A 17,908-nucleotide genomic window follows, 5' to 3' on the forward strand; every position below is an offset into this window, starting at 1 on the left:
TTCCAGATTCCTAGGAGAATGTTAACAGTCCAGACCTTTTTCACTACATCAACCATGGATGACTGGCATATAAAATCCTACTTAACCTTTACATAACTGCAATACCAGGAAACAAATATGTCAATAAAAGGAAACATCATTCAATTTTTCTGAGAATGCATTCTTCCATCATTCCTGAAGTAGAGGTTTTTCTATAATCATGTTAAGAACATAAGCTCCTGAGGGCAGGAATTTCTGCTTTGTTCATTGATTTATCCCAACTGCCAAGAACAGTGGAGTGCTCAATAAATATTAAATGAATAAATAAATATAACCTATAACCTAAACTACATTCTTAAAAAAAGTCAACATCCAGGAAATAAGACTCTAAAACAATACACATTATCTACTTAATATCTCTTACACAGTCTACCAAATTTCAATACATCATCAATCATTCTTAAACAAAAAATTCTGCTGAAATAGGATAATAATTATAAAAGTGCACCATAGTTTATAAGATATTTAACAAATGTCTGTTGGTATTTATAAATTATTTTAATTATTCTATCATTCCAAATTTTATCTTTTTTAAAACATTTTATTCTTTACATTTGAAAGAAAGAAGTATAGCTGGGAATACATTTTTAAAAATAAGTTTAGAGTATAGGTTAAAGGAAAGGTTTTACCTATAACTTTATTCTTCTTTCCATTTTTTATAGGTGTACAAAGCAAACTTCTAATGCACTGCTGGTTTACATTTCCTGTATTTTCAGTCTAAACAAAAATAAAAAGAACAAAACAGCTAAAATGGTAAAGAGATTGATTTGTCCATTAGATGCCATATAAACTATATGACACATTTGAAAGCACTATATATTCAACTTTTATATTAGAGAACATTGGAAAGCAGAAAATGTATAAATTATAATGAAGTTCACATAAATGCAATATAAAGCAATGTCTACTTTGTTAAAAATATTGGAATTTTTTTCACTTTAAACTTTCCAAGCAGCTTAATAATAAGTAAAATATAAAAATAAGTTAAAAAAAATAAGTAAAAGTACAGTATCTACTATACTAGTGTAGTAAATGCCCCAAATAATTTAACGAGAGGGGCAGAATCTAAACGCCACCTAAAATGCACCGTGTTACAAACCTGTCCTTTAATAATACCACTGTTGCTATTGCTATATTGCTAAAGTTCTAACAATGTCTCCAAATAACACCCAAATAACAAAATCATCCAAATAACGAAATCAAGGCAGCTGCCTCACAGTGCAATGCTTTCCTGAAAAGGTGAGAGAAAATACTATAATTCAAATTTTTCAGTGTCTGAGAACTAGATATTTGTAGCTTTGAGGTCAAGAAAAACAGACATCCATTTTCCCAGAGCTACTCACTATGACAGATTACCAATTGCATCAGTTCAAGCCACACAGAAACTAATTTTTGCAAATAAGGCAAAAACTCTAGCAATATTATCTAAGGAATGTCATTGACATTATGTAGGCAATAGCTAAATTACTTCAAAAATAGTACGGTAACTTATTAATAGACAGTTAAAAAGGTGAAAAAAGTACAAAGAAAAATGTCCAACTACAGCTCTCAATAGATGTTATGATCTATTTTATTCTCCTTCCTCAGATGAGGGAAAGCACAGATCATTCCTAAACAGTCAATTCTAGAGCCAGTCCTTCAGTTCAAGAATAACTGTAAGTACAGATGTGATGGGAAAACAGCCTTCTAGCTTCAAGTCTAAAATTGGGTTACTTACTGTCCAGGGAAATCTTTTATCCTTACTGACATCTGGGATATTAAGTGGTTCCATAGTATTTTTGACATACTGAGCATACATGTAATTGATTTTGTTTGCATCATGTTCCCTGTGAAAATAACAGATATGAGTTCCCTCTGTGCAGTTAAAAAAAAGCATGGGCAAACAGTTAAATAAATGATTAAGGGAGAAAAATACCAGCCTTACATTATAAGGCATATATACTTATTTGGAAAATGTAGCTTTAAATGTGTTTGATGATTTACAACTTTGTCAGTTACCATAATTTAAATGTTTTGAAAAAACAAAATCCCACAAATTTCCAACAAGTTTTATAAGTGTGAATGGCCTTATTCTCATCGCAAATGGGCATGGTGATTTTTGGTGTCATTTAATGTAAACTCATATGTCCCCTCATATCTTATTTTCCCATCAGATTATAGAATGCCTAAGGTCTAGTGCTTGTTTCACTTCCTCATTATTTGGTTTCTCTATCCATCCCAATAAAACAGTATTTTACACATTTCAAGACCAAGGGAAAAATCAAACAGCTTAGAAAAAATTTTTAAAGCTCTTCTCTCTAGTTAAGTCTATTTTCTTTCTCCTTCTGTCTTTTTGTCGTGTCTTCCTTAGCATCTTTCCCTTTGTTCAGTTTCCTCTCTAAACCTTTTTTCTGCTTTGAGATGCCCTAAGATAGTTTTAAAATTAAAAATTTATCTTCCTCAAGAAATTTTTATGAACTTACAATATTTTTACCAGTTATGTTCCAGTCTCTTGCTTAACAGAGTGAACATGAAAGATTAATCTGATGCCAGGGGGTACAGTGTCAGTGCAAGGGATGGAAAACAGAATGGAACATGTTTTTTCATCAGGAAACTCCGTATGTTCCCTTGTGGTGATGATAAATTCAGCAAAGAGGGTCAGGTTATGGAAATTTATTCTATCTATAAGAACATGCTTATTTTAATTGTAATATCACTAAAGAAGTAGGAAAACCTAACAATAGTAGACATTTCAAAATAAAATACAGTTGGCCCTCTGTACCCACAAGTCCACGTCTTTGGATACACCCAACTGCAGTACTGAAAATAAACCAAAGAAAAAAAACAAAAATAAAAAATAACATAAATTTAAACAATAGTACAACATAACAATTATTTAAATAGCATTTACATTGTATTAGGTATTATAAGTAATATAGAGTGGATGTGCATAGGTTATAGGCAAATACTACATCATTTTATACAAGGGACTTTAGTGTCTGCAGATTTTGGTATCCGTAGGGGTTCCTGGAACTAATTTCCCAAGGATACTGAGTGACAACAGCATACATCTCAGGAAAAATGTCCACTTGTTCTAAGTTTCCAAAGTTCCAATGTTTTGCTATCTTCTGTCCTTCCCACCCAACCTGATCCAGCTGCTTCTTGGGACACTGGTTTCATATGGCGTCCTTCAGCGCTAGTGATTCCACGAAGATTCCTGAACTCTGTGGCCTGGTTCCTGGTCAAAATATTTCAGTCTTCCCTTTGTTGTACATTTTACTTTAAGTGTAATTTGGTCAAACCAAGTACTGACCACTTGTCTAGTATTATGTATACATGAAAAAGAATGAAAAGGAAATGACAGAAGAGTGACATAATAGTAAATGAACTTTAAATTGAATATTTCTTGAGACTAGGCTGAGAGTCTGTGAAGGCATGCCAGTTATCATACACATCAGACCTAATACACTCCTGAGGTCCTACTTCATACATATTATTTGAGTGACACTCAAGAAAAGGTTATATAAATGCAGGGTTTAGTTTAATAAAACAATGTTTAAAACTACAAATATTTTATAAATAGCAACAGCCTAGAGAGAAGAAAATAAGAAGCTATAGTGAAAAAAAGAAGAAAAATGAAAAGGTGACCACCAGGAGAATGAAGTATATTGGAGAAGTAAGTATCCTTGTAAAATCTCTTTTAAAATGATAATTATCATATCAATAACTATTCTTCTTCTTCATCATCATTATTTTAATTATCATCATCATTATTTTAAGAGTAGGAGCCAGGAAAAAATCCAAAATGGTTAAGCAATTTGTCAGAGTTCATAAATTCAGACTTACACTAGTTAATATAGAGAAGGAGAAGTAGAAAAACTACTTCTAAATCAACAAATACCTGATACCTTATTTAACTCCTTGAAATTTTTAGGTTTTCCTGATGGTTACTTTAAGTGAAAAATGAGCATTAGATTTATTAAAGTTACATGATACTATGTTTGTTTCTTACTCTATAAGAAATGTTGATAAATTTTTAGTTCCTGAACTCAATAAATAAAGATTGAATACCTTCTCCATCAGAGGCACCCTTAGCAGTATATGGGTGACAAACTTACATAGGTTAGTAACTGTCATAGGAGCTTACAATCTAGTAGAAGACTGAAACAGAATGAATAATGTGTTTAAATTACATGGACTATTTGGGTAGAGTCTAGTGCAGAGACTGCCAGTTGTCCTTCAATAATTCTCCTCCCCTTCTGTTTGTCTGGACATATATGGCCACCCAGAATAAAGACCACATTTCTCAGCCACCCTAGTGGCTTAGTATTGCCATCTGGCTAAGTTCTAGACAACAGGATGTAAGAGTAAATGTCTGTGATGGCTTCTAGTAACCTTCCTAAGAGACAGGTGATACATGCTGTCTGTCCCTTCTTTCCCAGTCCCCCATCCTACTGTTTAAAATGTGGATATAATGACTGGAGCTGCATCCTTGACCCTGAAGGAAAGGGCCATATCCTAGGGATGTAAGGTAGAAAGTCCAAAGGTGTCTTGGTCCCCAAGGCCTTTGTGGAGCACAGCTACAGCACCAAGCCTGAGCTGGCTACCTCTGGGCTTTTACAGGAGAGAGTAATAATACTGTGTTCTTGTTTAAGCTATTTTTATTTTGGGTTTTCATGATCCACAGTTAAGCCTAATCCTAAGTGATACGGTGTAACAATGCAAGCACCACACGTGTGGAGAAGATGGACAGGTAGCACCTAAATGGAGTGGAATAGGGAAGAGGTAGCATTAGAGAAATGAATTCACAGTTGGTTCAGAATTTTTAAAGGAGAGACATCAGGAATGAAAGGTAGAGTATTCCAGGCAGGAAAAAACAAAACAAAACGAAACAGTATAAAACACACTGCTGACATGGAAGAGTTCTATGTGTAATTGGGAAACACTAAATAGTTACAGATTGTCAAGAATAAAATGATGATTTCAGGCTGAAAATGTTAGGCTAGGACAGATAGTGAAAGATTTTGAAAGTGTAATACAAGGAATATGGATCTCATTCTTTTACTGATGGGAATATTATAGTGGCCTTTAGAATGTGCCTCAGAGCTCCAATTGTAGAAAGAGTAGCTGACCAATGTCTCAAGTTGCTGTGCTCTGGAAGCCATCAACAAGTTTGCACTGAGGTCACCTCTACCAGGGCTGATCCCAGAGAAAAAGACTGAGCACACTAGGGACACTAAAGTAGGCCTAATCCTGAGAGGCCCAGTATTATTCTCACAGTAAATTTCAGCTAGAGGACTTCCCAGCAGCCTTGCCAAACCTTCCTTAGAACTGTTCAGCTGTCTAGGATACTTCTGTACAACTTTCCTTCCTTCTTCCTCTCCTTAACTCTGGGTCAGACTTTCGTGTTGGTCTGATGGCTTTCCTGGCTCCTTCCCTCTGGTTCTCACAGGGTGTTTTCTCTAATAAATTTCTGCACATTTAATCTAATCTTGGCATCTGTTTCTTGGAAGACCTGGACTAACTCACACATCTAAGGCTTTTTGTACAATGTGTATCAATGAACTGTATATGAGTGCATTGTTGGGATGAGAGAATTAGGTACGTGGAGCTTGAAAAGATAAATTTCTGTGCTTTAGAATTAAATGGGAGTCACTGCAGGTAATGTAAACCAAAGACAAATAAAAAAAAAAATCAAAGAGACACGGAAATAATAGCTAACACTTACTGAATGCCAGAAATTTTCTGAAGCATTTTATATACATTATCTTATTTGATTCTTAGTACAATCCTACTACCACTACAGATGAAGAAACTGAGGCTTTGAGAGATTAAATAATTTACATGAAGTCTCACAGCTAGTAAGCCCAGTATGTGGTGCAACTTAAATACTTACATTTAAATACAATCAGTCTGACTTCTACATTCTTCTACACTGTATCCACAATTTTTTAAAGTAGTCGTCTTTACTTATTTAATTACACTTATATTTTCTAATGATAATCAATAACAAGTATAAACTAATATGTATATTCCAAGAAAGTGACCTAAAAGGATTAATTCTATGTATTTGTCATTTTATGACACAAATGTGCATCTGTGAATGAACATAAAGTTAATTAGTATGGAATTATAGCACTAAAATATCTACTTCTTAAAGAGCTAACATAAACTGCACAACATTATACTCATTTTTTTCCTTCTAATTGGGTGGCTCTTGAATTGAAGCACAAAAAACTCTAAAACTTCCCACCATGTGGAAATGAGCCTCCCTTTGGAAATTCCTGGGCAACTCAACTCCCAAGAGCTTACTATGCTTTATCCCTTTTATGATATGCTTCTAATAATTATGTGTAATGTTCACCCTGAATATGTTGTTTTACATTTAGCATTTCAAAACCATCTTCAGTATTTTAATTTATGAGGTCATTAGTGGATTGGTTGGAAAAATCTCGAATGAGCTATACTTTTTAATTGATAAATAACTTCCTGAAAAGAATGATTTGCTTACTGCTAACATCAAATTGCCTAGTACTTCATCAAATTGAGAGATGGCAAAGTTTGGATTGGCAAAGTTTTTAATAATGAGAATTGGAGTCCTAAATCCTACCAATAATCAGTTTTAGGAACAAAATAAAGAATTTGCTGGTGAAAAATAAGTATCAATATTAGTTTTGCCCTTTTTCAAAATGTTAACATTACTAAACACCATTTTAAATTCAGTTACTGCAAATTTAGGCCTGTTACCTAATTTTTATTAAAATAAAAAAAATCTCAGAGGCCTTTTACTGTATCACTATAATAAAAGCTAACTTTAAATGTTTAGTTAACATAAGCTATTACTGTTGAAATGATTTTCATTATTGTAAAGTCAATTAATAAATCAGTTAATATAATCCATGTAAATTAGTCTCTTTTAAGGTAATCACACTGACCTATTTATCCTTTATAAAAAATATCTTTATACTAAGACTGTCTTGGAATCATTAAATCAATAAGTGGAAAGATCCTTTCCATTTTGCCTACAGAGAGGGAATGTGGTATTTAGAAACAAATATATATATAGCAAGACATTTTTGTGTTTTTTTAAATGCATATTTACCAGTAGAGGTCACTATCACACCAATTCACTGGATTTGTCCAGCTACTGCTAAAAGAAATATAGAGGGCCTGGCTGAATTTATAAGAAAAAAATCAAAAGCCAATACCTAAAATATAATACACAGGGATATGCTGCTGCACAAATATTAAAAGATAATGTAGATAATTCATCATTTTGGACTTTTAATATGATTATCATACTGATGTTCCTATTGTCCCATGGAGATAAAGGTAAATATATAAACAGAGATGTCTATATTTCTATTTATATATAGGAACTCATTATTTATGCAAGCCAAAAAGTAAAATATTCAAATATTTACATGTGTCCTACCTAGAAACTTTCTAAAATCTTCTTTTCAAAAAGGAAAAAAGATATTACAGCATCATAAAATTAAAATAATATATATTAATGTGCACATTTTCAGACATTTCAAAAGGATTCAATACTAACTAAAACAATGTCAAATCTGCTAGAAAATGCAATGGCACAGGAGCTTAGGATAGAATAGGTGTGGAGACGGGATATAATCTTCAATGCATGATCAGCAAAGCCAAGAAGGAAATAAAGGTCAGCAATTCAATTATGACCATGTGAACCCCAAATTCCAGGACATCAGAAAACTCTCTGGTTAGACAATCCATGGTTTATCTCCCTTGACTACTCACTTCATGCCCAAGTCAGCAGTCAAGGCTTAAAGTCAGGTCTACCTTCTGAGTCAAATGAATTCCCCATCTGCCTCCAAGTTACACCCCACCCTTTGCTAATTCCTAAAATCCTTTAATAGGAGAAAAGGCCCTTCCTTGTACCACATTGTCAAAATAATAGTCTAGTAATAAGTTTTGATTTAAATATAAATACTTAATAAAGTAACAACTTTAAGTCACTGTGGTCAATAGTCTCCATCTTGACGGAGGACGACTTAGGACCGTAAATGCGAGAAAAGACAAGAGACAATAAAATAATCTGTAGCTTATATTTCTTAAATCAAACTGGTCATGAAATAACTATTTAGCCAATATTATATCATGTGATAAAGACAAGTAGAGAATACGTGCTTTTACCTTGTTAATGTATCAGATGATTTTTCTAATTCCTCACACTCCATGTGAAACACACTAGAAAAAGAATCCTAAAAACAGACAACACAGACTGAGAAATAAGTTTGACAAGGTAATGAAAACTATCTAGATACAGACATACATGCTATGGAATTGACAAAAGACCCCAATACTTGTAATATATTTTTACTTATTCTTGGACAAAATAGACCCAAGTACTCATTTTATGACATCCTCAAAACTGCTTCCCATTTAATTAAAATAAAAGTTTCGTTCATATAATTTCTGATTTTCTCTTGGAAGAATGATTATATGAGGACTATTTGTTTTTTTCTAGGTGCTGATGGATTTATTAGTTTCAAAATTTTTTACACTTATTGAAAATTCTCAAGTTTTGGCTTTTAACGCTTAAGTACATTGATTGTTGTTAAATCCCAGGTAAAGAATCCCTTCTTAAAAAGATGTTTCACTCAGTAATACTTTATGTGATTATTAAAATAACTGTGAAAATTTTAACAACATAGAGAAATACTTTTGAAATTACATTAAAGGTGTGGTGGTTCATGCCTATAATCCCAACACTGGGAGGCCAAGGTGGGCGGATCACTTGAGGCCAGGAATTTGAGACCAGACTGGCCAACATGGCAAAACCCCTACTCTACTAAAAATACAAAAATTAGCTGGATGTTGTGGGCATGCCTCTGTCATCCCAACTACTGGGAAGGCTGAGGCACAAGAATTTCTTGAACCTGGGAGACCGAGGTTGCAGTGAGCTGCGATGGTGAGATCGTGCCACTGCACTCCAGCCTGAATGATACAGCAATACTCTGTCTCGAAAATAAGAAAGAAAAAAAATTTTTTTTAATCACATTAAAAAGCAGAACAGCACATTATGCCCATGCTCTATTTATACAGAATTGGAAGAAAACAGAAAAAAAAATGATAGTTTAATTTGGGGATGGAAGAAATCTGTACATTTCTTTCCTTCTTACATTTTCACCTTTGCTCATGTTGTTGATGTACTTTTAAACAACAAATAAATGTAATACAAATGAATATAAAGTCACCTAATTCCTTTTCTAAATCCTACAACTTAAGTAGTCAAAAAGTAAGCAAAATATCTTAATAAGCATATTGTTGCGCTATACTTCCAAGTAGCACTGATCCAAATCAGTGTACTACCATAACAGGTGTTAACTGGTAGAAGTATCCATTGAGTGCGAATTAAAGTGATATTTAAGTTGTGTAAAAAAAGGAGTGCTTCACATATAACTTTCAAAAATTAAATGCAAAAAGTGGGTCATAGAGCAAAAATTACAGATTAAGTGACATACTACATTAAGGAATTCTGACCTGAAGTTTAAAATGATGGCATGGCTACTATACTAAAATCACCTCTATATTAAGGATTTTATAACTGATTGAAAAATATGAAATAGTATCTATGAAAATGCTGATTACCTTTTAGCCTACTGAGTTCTCATTTGATATTAATCAGAATTTTGTATTAAACAATGCATTCATCTGACACATATACACATCCCAAATGGTTGAGATGTTGGGTCACACAGTATAGTCCTTATATCTAAATCAACTAAAATTTCTTAATATAAATTAAGTACTGAATACCTTTTATTATTCTACTTTGCCCCAAAACATAACTTCAGATATCATATGTAGATTATAATTGACCTATACAAGTGATAGTGCACGCTCTCTTTCCTATTAATCCACAAATGAACAACCTATTCTTAGGGACTAAAGGAAAAAGAAAACAAACAACTACAGCAAAAAGAAATATTCCAGAAACAGTGGTTCATAGGTTGAGAAGGGAGAGAAAGTGCATAAAGAAAAACTGCCTTAGGCCAGGGGCCCTGATTCTACTGGCAGACTCAAGACAGCTGGCCTGGCTGTAACTAGCACTCTGTGACAACAGTCTATCTTACCCCAGACACCTGAAAATGTTTCTTCACATTACAAAATCAATGGACTGAAATCTACCAGTTAGAACAGTTTAGTGGTTTTCCACTGTTGGTAAAAATATGGGACTTATGGGGACCATTAGTAATACTCCTACTGGGCTATGCCTTTTGGTTTCTATACAATTTCCAGTAAGAAGAAATTTTTATACCCAACCCATCCAGAATGAGGAGTCTGGTCTGCCTGTTCATAGCAACTAGGGCACCAGTATTCCTGACCATGAAAAGTCAGCACACTGTAATGACAATATATTTCTCCATGAAGACAGTGTAGCCATTGGTAGAAGCAGCACACAGACATTCCCATGGTAACTATTTTCAGGAGGTTGGGATGAGGACATGAACAGAGGTAAAAAAAGGCTGATGAAGACACCCTCCACCCTCCACCCCTACCTGTCTTCAACCAGAACAGCTCATACCCTGATTAGTTTTATATACATATTCATACACATTTGGGTTTGAGAGAGGGTTCTAAGACCAAAATGAGGTTTAAAAGTAGTGCTTACAGAAATATGTTTCTGTCTTTCTAAAAATAAAAAAGTCATACTCTGTACTCACGGAGCAATCTTCATCCACTATGAAAATGGTGCATTTCTGCACTTGCATGAAAGAGATAATAGTGGCAGCTATTTTCTTCAAAATTACTTCTAATGATTGCTGTTCTTCAAAAATTAAACTAGCAAGGTCAAGCAGCACCTAGACAAAAAAATTAGGAGCTCATTATTTAGCAATTGTTTGTAATTATTAAAGCACAATTATTTATATGGGTTATAAATTGTTTATATAACCTAGCAGGTTATGATCAAGTCTGCATTCAAATATAAATATGTCTCCACTTATTAACAAAATCCTTTATTGACTGTTAATATAGTTGTTAAGATCACAGCCTCTGAAGCCAGAGTAATCAGTTTTTAATCCTGACTTCCTTTCCTGCTAGCTTTGAGACTGAGGGCAAATTTCTTCAACATGGGGATATTAATGACATTAAAATCATAGGGCTGTTAGGAGGATTAAGATAATATTTATAAAGTATTTTGAACACTATCTGGTACATAAAACGCACTGTTAATGTTGTTCCAAACTTTTCAGATCAACATTTGTCAACATTATCAATATTTTTACAGAGCACAGTAAATATTACCCATCAAAGTAAACAAAGTTTTAAGAATTTCCTTTGTGTTTTTTTCTGGTAGATTTCTCTTTCTTCTGAACCTCATAAGTATTACCAAAAACTTAGTGGAGGTGACGCTATCCTAGCTGAGGTCTGAAAGATGAGCAGGAATCATTCAGGTGAAATAGGCAAGAGAAATATTTCAGGCAAAAATAATAGAATTCAGAGAAAGTAGTATACTGAAAGTTTTGATTAGATTTTATAAGAGCACAGACTATAAAGAGAAGAACTGGGAGATGAGGTTGCAGCGTTAAGCAGAAAAAGAACCTGAAAAGCACTGTATGTCTTTTGAAGCAGTTTAGACTGTGATGCACTGCAGGAAGGAAGTGGTGTGATCCCATCTGTTTTTAAAAATAGGGACTGGATGAAAGGATGGCAAGAATAGAACAGGGAGAACACTGCAGTTAAAGTCAATGGAAGGTCCCATATCTTATTAACACAGATTCTAAACAGAGAAAATAGAGGGTAGAGAAGATGAATTATCAAAGAAATAATGAAAAAAGAATTACACAGAAGTAAACAGTTTGCTTAAACCTCCAAAGAGATGAACCAACATACAGATACCAGCATGATGAATGAAAAAAATACTGTGAAATTAAGTTACAAAAGCAAATATAAATAATCTGAAAAGCTTATAGACACATAGACAAAATAGATACAAATAATAATATAAAAATACAAAATATGTATTATATGCCATGTTATATATTTATATTGTAGATAATAAATATAGCTACAAAAGAGCTAAGAATAAGGACAACATGGATGCTAGTTAGAAGACAAAGCACTACTTCTAAATTCTGAGAAACTGATTTTTCAATTTAGAATTTTATACCCAGCCAAAGTGGCAGGATGCTACAATACATATTTTCATACATGCAAGGACTCAGAAAGTTTACTTTACCAATACCCTTTCTTAAGTAGTTAATTGAGAATGTGCTGCAACAAAATAAGGAAGTGAGAAAGAAGTAGGGGATCCAAAAGATAGTGGAATCTAAGAAAGCAATGAAGAAAAGTTCTATGATGACACTAGTGTAGCAGGCATAGGGCTAAATAGTTTAGCTTGGAAGAAGAAAGGTTGGAGAACCTCAATTTGGACCTCTGCAAACAGAAGCAGAAGGGGAACTCAACAGGATGCCTAATATAATGGAGTTTGGGGAGAGGAGGAAACAAGAACATGAGGCTATACTAGAGCAAAGAGTTCAAGGAAAAAAATTCAGAAACATCAGGAAAAATGAAAAGTTCTATAACAAAGGTAGTATGAACAACATTTACATAATTATAGTGCTTATAAATAGTTTCTTTAGAATTGCAACTTTAGAATTAACCTAGACAAAGCCCAGGAAAAGTTCATCATGGTTGTAGAACAGTATATATTACCAATGTGGGCAATTGTAAAAGAAAAAGTCCAGATGGGAAAAGCAGGGCTAAGGAGTGGTAGTTGGGAAAAAGAGATAAAGAGAACAGGGGATGCTAAGACACCTGTCTTACAAAGTATGAAATCAAGAGTAATATCTACAGTTGACAGAGCAAGAACTAAAACCATTATTTAACAACACAAGTGCAACCCATACAGTGACTTAAAACAGTGACAGAATGATTCCAGTAGGATAAGAGTAATGGCAAGTAACGTGTGGTGTAAGTCAAATAAATTCTCATCTCCCAAGTTAATGAACATTGTCTAACAAGATAAACAACTAAGCATGGAAAATAGGAAATACAAATGACTACTAGAAAAAATAAAGTATTGAGAAACTGAATCTGTACTATCTAAATTTTTAATCATCTGCATACATTACTTGGATAAAAATGTAACAATTTTTAAAAAGTATTTCTATGCAGCTTCTTTAGTAATCAGACTGACCTGATTTCTCTTGTTCTCCAGCAGTGAAGTCTCATAGAGCTGAGCATTATGAAGAACAATACCACAAAATGCCAAATAAGCAGCAAAGTCCTAAAAAACAGATAATAGACAAATAAAAATGGTACATAAAACAGTCTAGTTATATTGCCTGAAATACAGATCCTCAAATATTTACAGTTAGAAAGCCAAAAGAATAGATGTTTGTTCTACATAAAATTAGGATGATATAAACTAAGTCTTAGCTAAAGGTGTTGGAATAGTCTTCTAAGGTATAAATTAGGTATAAATCAATAAGGAGAAAAAGGAGAGGAACTAAGATAAAGACTTTATCTCTTTATACCACTTGAAGTTACAATTTATTCCATGCAAAATTTGGTTTAGCCTCTCCATGATATTAAGACTTGGATCTATGCTGAAATTATTATATAAATAGCTTGTAACTCATTACTGCAGCAGACAACAGCTTACATACTTGTTAAAAGAATATTCACAATAAAAGCATAAAGTTAAATATTATATAAAGTTGCAAACATTAAATATGTCATTTTTAACATGGATCTATCATCCTCATTAAACTATACTAGGGTAATGTGTTTCTAATTATATTAATTATTGATTGAATATTAATTATTAATTAATATTATTATAATTAATAATAATAATATTATTGATTGAAATAAATATTTAGACAGCATATCTTATCCACAATGTGATAGAGCCTTAAAAATTCAAATCAATTCAAGAGGGAGTTATATTAATGGATTATAGACATAATAATGGAATTCAAAGCCAATCCAGGAACCATGTTTTCACACCAAATATTCTCAAGTGCCATGAACAGAACAGGAACCTAGATGTCTATTACTCGATTTAAAAAGTATTTGCTATGTTCTGAAGCAATTATAACAAGGGGAGCAACACAGGTGCCAACCTAGCCTATAGCATAGAGATAAAAATAACTGTCTTGTTTGAACGTCTTCCAAATTCAAAAGCTCCTAGTAATTTTCAGGGGAACAACATAAACAGCAATGGGCTTGGAATAGGAATAATTCAGTAGGCTATGATATACACATAATTACTTATTCAATAGGAGAAATAATGAAACCTACTCATAGAATGAATTTATCGACAGGTTTACGGGCTTTTGTCCTTAAATGGAAAGCATGTCAATGAGGCGTGTGGAAGGTATTCCTTCAGAGTTGAACGAGAAGTATAATAAAATAATGCTGGCTGTTGCTCTCTCTGAAGCTAAATTTACATCATCCAGCCTGAATTCAGGCGTCCCACTGTCTGTGCGCAAGGCTTATAAAACATTCAGAAATTTGCTACACCAGGAGGCAATTCCAATTTTTAGCCAACCAAAAGTGCTGAACTTGGAGCAGTGTTTTTATGGGGTTTTACTCAAGGTTGGATCTCTATAGCAGTGATGAAAGGTAAATGATATAGTTAAAATACCATAAGTCACCCTCTGTGTGGCCCCAACATGCCCAGTGCAGGCTTGGCAGCACAGCAAGGAGGGAGTTTGGGGGTTTCTGCTGACTGAATAACACAAGTACTCAGATGTGAAATCATCGCTTTATTCAGCCTAAGATACACTTGAACATTTCAGATCATTTTTAACTCTAATTTTTTTGTGTGACCAACAATTTCAGCAACAGCTAAACCTAGAGGTGTATATACTATAAAGAGAAAGCATCTTCCTAAATTGGCTCATGTCTGACACAAGTTTTGGTACCTTTTCATCTTTTTCAGTAAATGTCCCACCGTTTCCTGATTTCTTGTTGATGGCCTGGGCTACACCAACAACCTGGTATAAGGAGAGGAAAGTGACAATTTTTTTATTGACTGAAATTACTTGTAAAAATTCACCAAAATGTATTTATAGAAGATATCCTGCATGTGCTTTAAAATAACACTAGTCTACAAAACAAAAGCAAAACCCCTCATCAGCATTTGAGCAAGCTTTACATCATTTACCACATTCTTTCATCCTAATAAGAATTCGAATGTTTTTAATTTATTAGGGCCCAAACTATGTTTGATCCTGTGATTTCACCCTGCATTTTGAATGAAATTATTTTAGCAATCACATTTTAAGTATATATTTTCCATAGTTTTTAAATATAAACAACAAATTTTGATTACAGTTCCAATAAAGTATATAAGAATATGAACATTTTATATGGGTTTTAAATATAATATTCCAAAACGGCTAAATGCTCTTTTACTAAAAATGAAACAGGACCTAGTGGCCAATCATGGAAAGAATGCAGGAGGATCATTAGGGCAAAAATAATTCTTAATGTAGGGATGCAGTCCAACTTCTTTTGAAATTTCTGCCCTTGAAAATTATTTTACCTTCAACAGACTTATTTTTGGGAAAGAGGGTACTGAAAAACCAAAACAGGAATTAACATGATGAGGCTTATTTCAAATAGATCAGAAGGCATTTGGAAGTTACCTTTTAGTTCCACCTTCATTTTGAGTTATTACCTTAGTCCTATAAAGACCTTCAACTTACTCTTCTCTCCTCTTTATTACTTATTAATTCTACTCTTTCCTTTCTTCTGCTATTTAGTATCAGTGGAATAAGCTATTATCCTCTAACTGGCTATACTTCAGAAATATGTATCTTTAGTTCTATGTGGATGGTTCACTTTGTTTTCTCAGCTCATTATAGTATCTTAGCTTTAAGAAAAAGATACAAAATTCTCCTCTAGGATAGCAGAACAAGGAAGGGGAAATACCTTCTTGTCTTATGTAGTTTTCTAGTCTTCTTAACATTTTTCTCTCTCTCTCTCTTTTTTTTTGCCCGTATGGTAAAGGGATATTAATTGTTTTTAAAAGCAGAATTATGCAATTATCCTATACCTTTTCATTTCCCTTAGAGCAACTCTCTCGTATTTTTACATGCTCTTTAGCTCTTGAAAAGAGTGGCAGATTTCTAGATGCTCTAACCTCAGTGACTAAATTTCTAGTAAAATGCCTCTAAGGTCAAAAATGTCTGGATTGTAGTTACGAATGTTCACTGGAACTATAATAAGAGCCACTTGAAGGTCATTGGGGTCTAATATAGAGTAGTGTAATTTGGTTATTTTAAATGCTCAGGTATTCATTCATCCACTCAACAAATAGTGAAGTGCCTATTACGTACCAAAAAGTAATAAAAAACTGGGGAAGTGATTACTCTGAACGAGCTCAGAATCAAGAATGAGTGATACATAAACACAGACTTATAGCGTAGTAGGATGGTGGGATCAGTTTCATGATACAGTGGCCATGGATTGCTAGGAGCACTGAAGGGGCACTTAATGTGGGTAAAAGAGAAGGAGTCTCAGAAATGACACTTAAATTTTTTTTTCTCTAATAAATAGTTTTACAAAGTAAAGACATAAACTTTAAATCTGTGTTTTAAGAAAGATGAGTTTCAAACAGATATAGAAAGTATTATGCAAAGTTTCTGATAAATATGCAGTACAAAAAGTATACATTGATATGCTATCTGTACCTGGAACTGTATGAAGCAATGTACTAAGCAAGAAAATAAAGAGAAAGCTCCTGCTCATTTGAAAATATAAGAAGACAAAAAATCAGCTGCTTATTAAATGATCACTAATCAAACTATATTAACATTTTAGTCCATCATCATATCAACATAAATTTACAGTGAGATGATGATTCCTTTCAGTCTTTTTTTTTTTTTCTTTTTGAGACAGGGTCTTGCTCTGTTGCCCAGGCTGGAGTACAGTGGCACAATCACAGCTCACTGCAGGCTTGATCTTCCAGGCTGAGGCTATTCTCCAACCTCAGCTTCCAAGCAGCTGGGACTACTTGGAAGGCATGTACTACCATGCCTGGTTAAATTTTAAAAATTTTTTTGTAGAGATGAGGTCTCACTATGCCCAGGCTGGTCCCAAACTCCTGCACTCAAGCAATCCTCCTGCTCTGGCCTCCCAAAGTGCTGGGATTACAAACATACAGTAAGATAGAAGAAATAAATTAAATGTTTTATAGTATAGGAGGGTGACTATACTTAACAAAAATGTATTGTATTAGGGGTAATAGACACCAGAAATACCCTCATTTGATCACTATGCATTATATACATGTAACAAAGTTTCACATATACCCTGTAAATTTGTACCAATAAATAAAGAAATATTAAAAAAAAACCAAGTTCTGTCAAGAGACTATTAGACCAGGAAAATATAGTTGGTCCTTTGTATCCAACTGTGATAGAAAATGTTTGACAAAAAAATTTTAAAACCCACAGCAATAAAAATAACATAAAATAAATATAGTAGGACAATTACGTACAGAGCACTCACATTATATTAGGTAGTATAAGTAATCTAGGGGTGTGCTCAGAGCAGGGGGCTGAAGAATGGCTCCTCTGTTTATAACACATGGAACAGGCATCTGAGGTCACTGTGACAAGGGGCACAAAACTTGTGACTCCCTAAGAACAAATGTCCTACAAGTGTAACAAAAAAAGTAATCCAGAGGTGATTTACAGTGTATGAGAGGATGTGCATAGGTTTTATGCAAATATTATGCCATTTTATATAAGGGACTTGGGCATCCACAGACTTTGGTATGAGGGGATGGAGTGGAGTCCTCAAATCAATCCCTCTTTGTATACTAAGAGACAACTGTATATCTAACATGTATATGTGCCTCCATCCCCAGAAGGATGACATTTGAAAAATGACA

General features: G+C 33.6%; 1 protein-coding gene and 1 non-coding gene across 4 annotated transcripts in view; one reads left to right on the top strand and one right to left on the bottom strand.

Annotated features, from left to right (window-relative positions):
* PDE5A (phosphodiesterase 5A) overlaps positions 1-17,908 on the bottom strand; it is a 136,273-nt gene that overhangs the window by 57,111 nt on the left and 61,254 nt on the right. For all 3 annotated transcript variants that reach the window (XM_004040328.5, XM_004040329.5, XM_031010214.3), the window contains exons 4-9: positions 14,931-15,002; positions 13,196-13,285; positions 10,719-10,856; positions 8,185-8,252; positions 1,757-1,865; positions 669-756 (exon numbers count right to left, since the gene is read on the bottom strand). In XM_004040328.5, the coding sequence (XP_004040376.1) occupies positions 669-756; positions 1,757-1,865; positions 8,185-8,252; positions 10,719-10,856; positions 13,196-13,285; positions 14,931-15,002 (565 nt within the window). The remainder of the gene's footprint in view (positions 1-668; positions 757-1,756; positions 1,866-8,184; positions 8,253-10,718; positions 10,857-13,195; positions 13,286-14,930; positions 15,003-17,908) is intronic.
* LOC115934478 (small nucleolar RNA SNORA11) lies at positions 17,551-17,677 on the top strand. The gene has a single exon (XR_004070269.1). It is a non-coding gene; the product is annotated as a small nucleolar RNA SNORA11 (small nucleolar RNA).

The sequence above is a fragment of the Gorilla gorilla genome, chromosome 3 (genome assembly GCF_029281585.2).
Source record: "Gorilla gorilla gorilla isolate KB3781 chromosome 3, NHGRI_mGorGor1-v2.1_pri, whole genome shotgun sequence".
Lineage (NCBI taxonomy): Eukaryota > Metazoa > Chordata > Mammalia > Primates > Hominidae > Gorilla > Gorilla gorilla.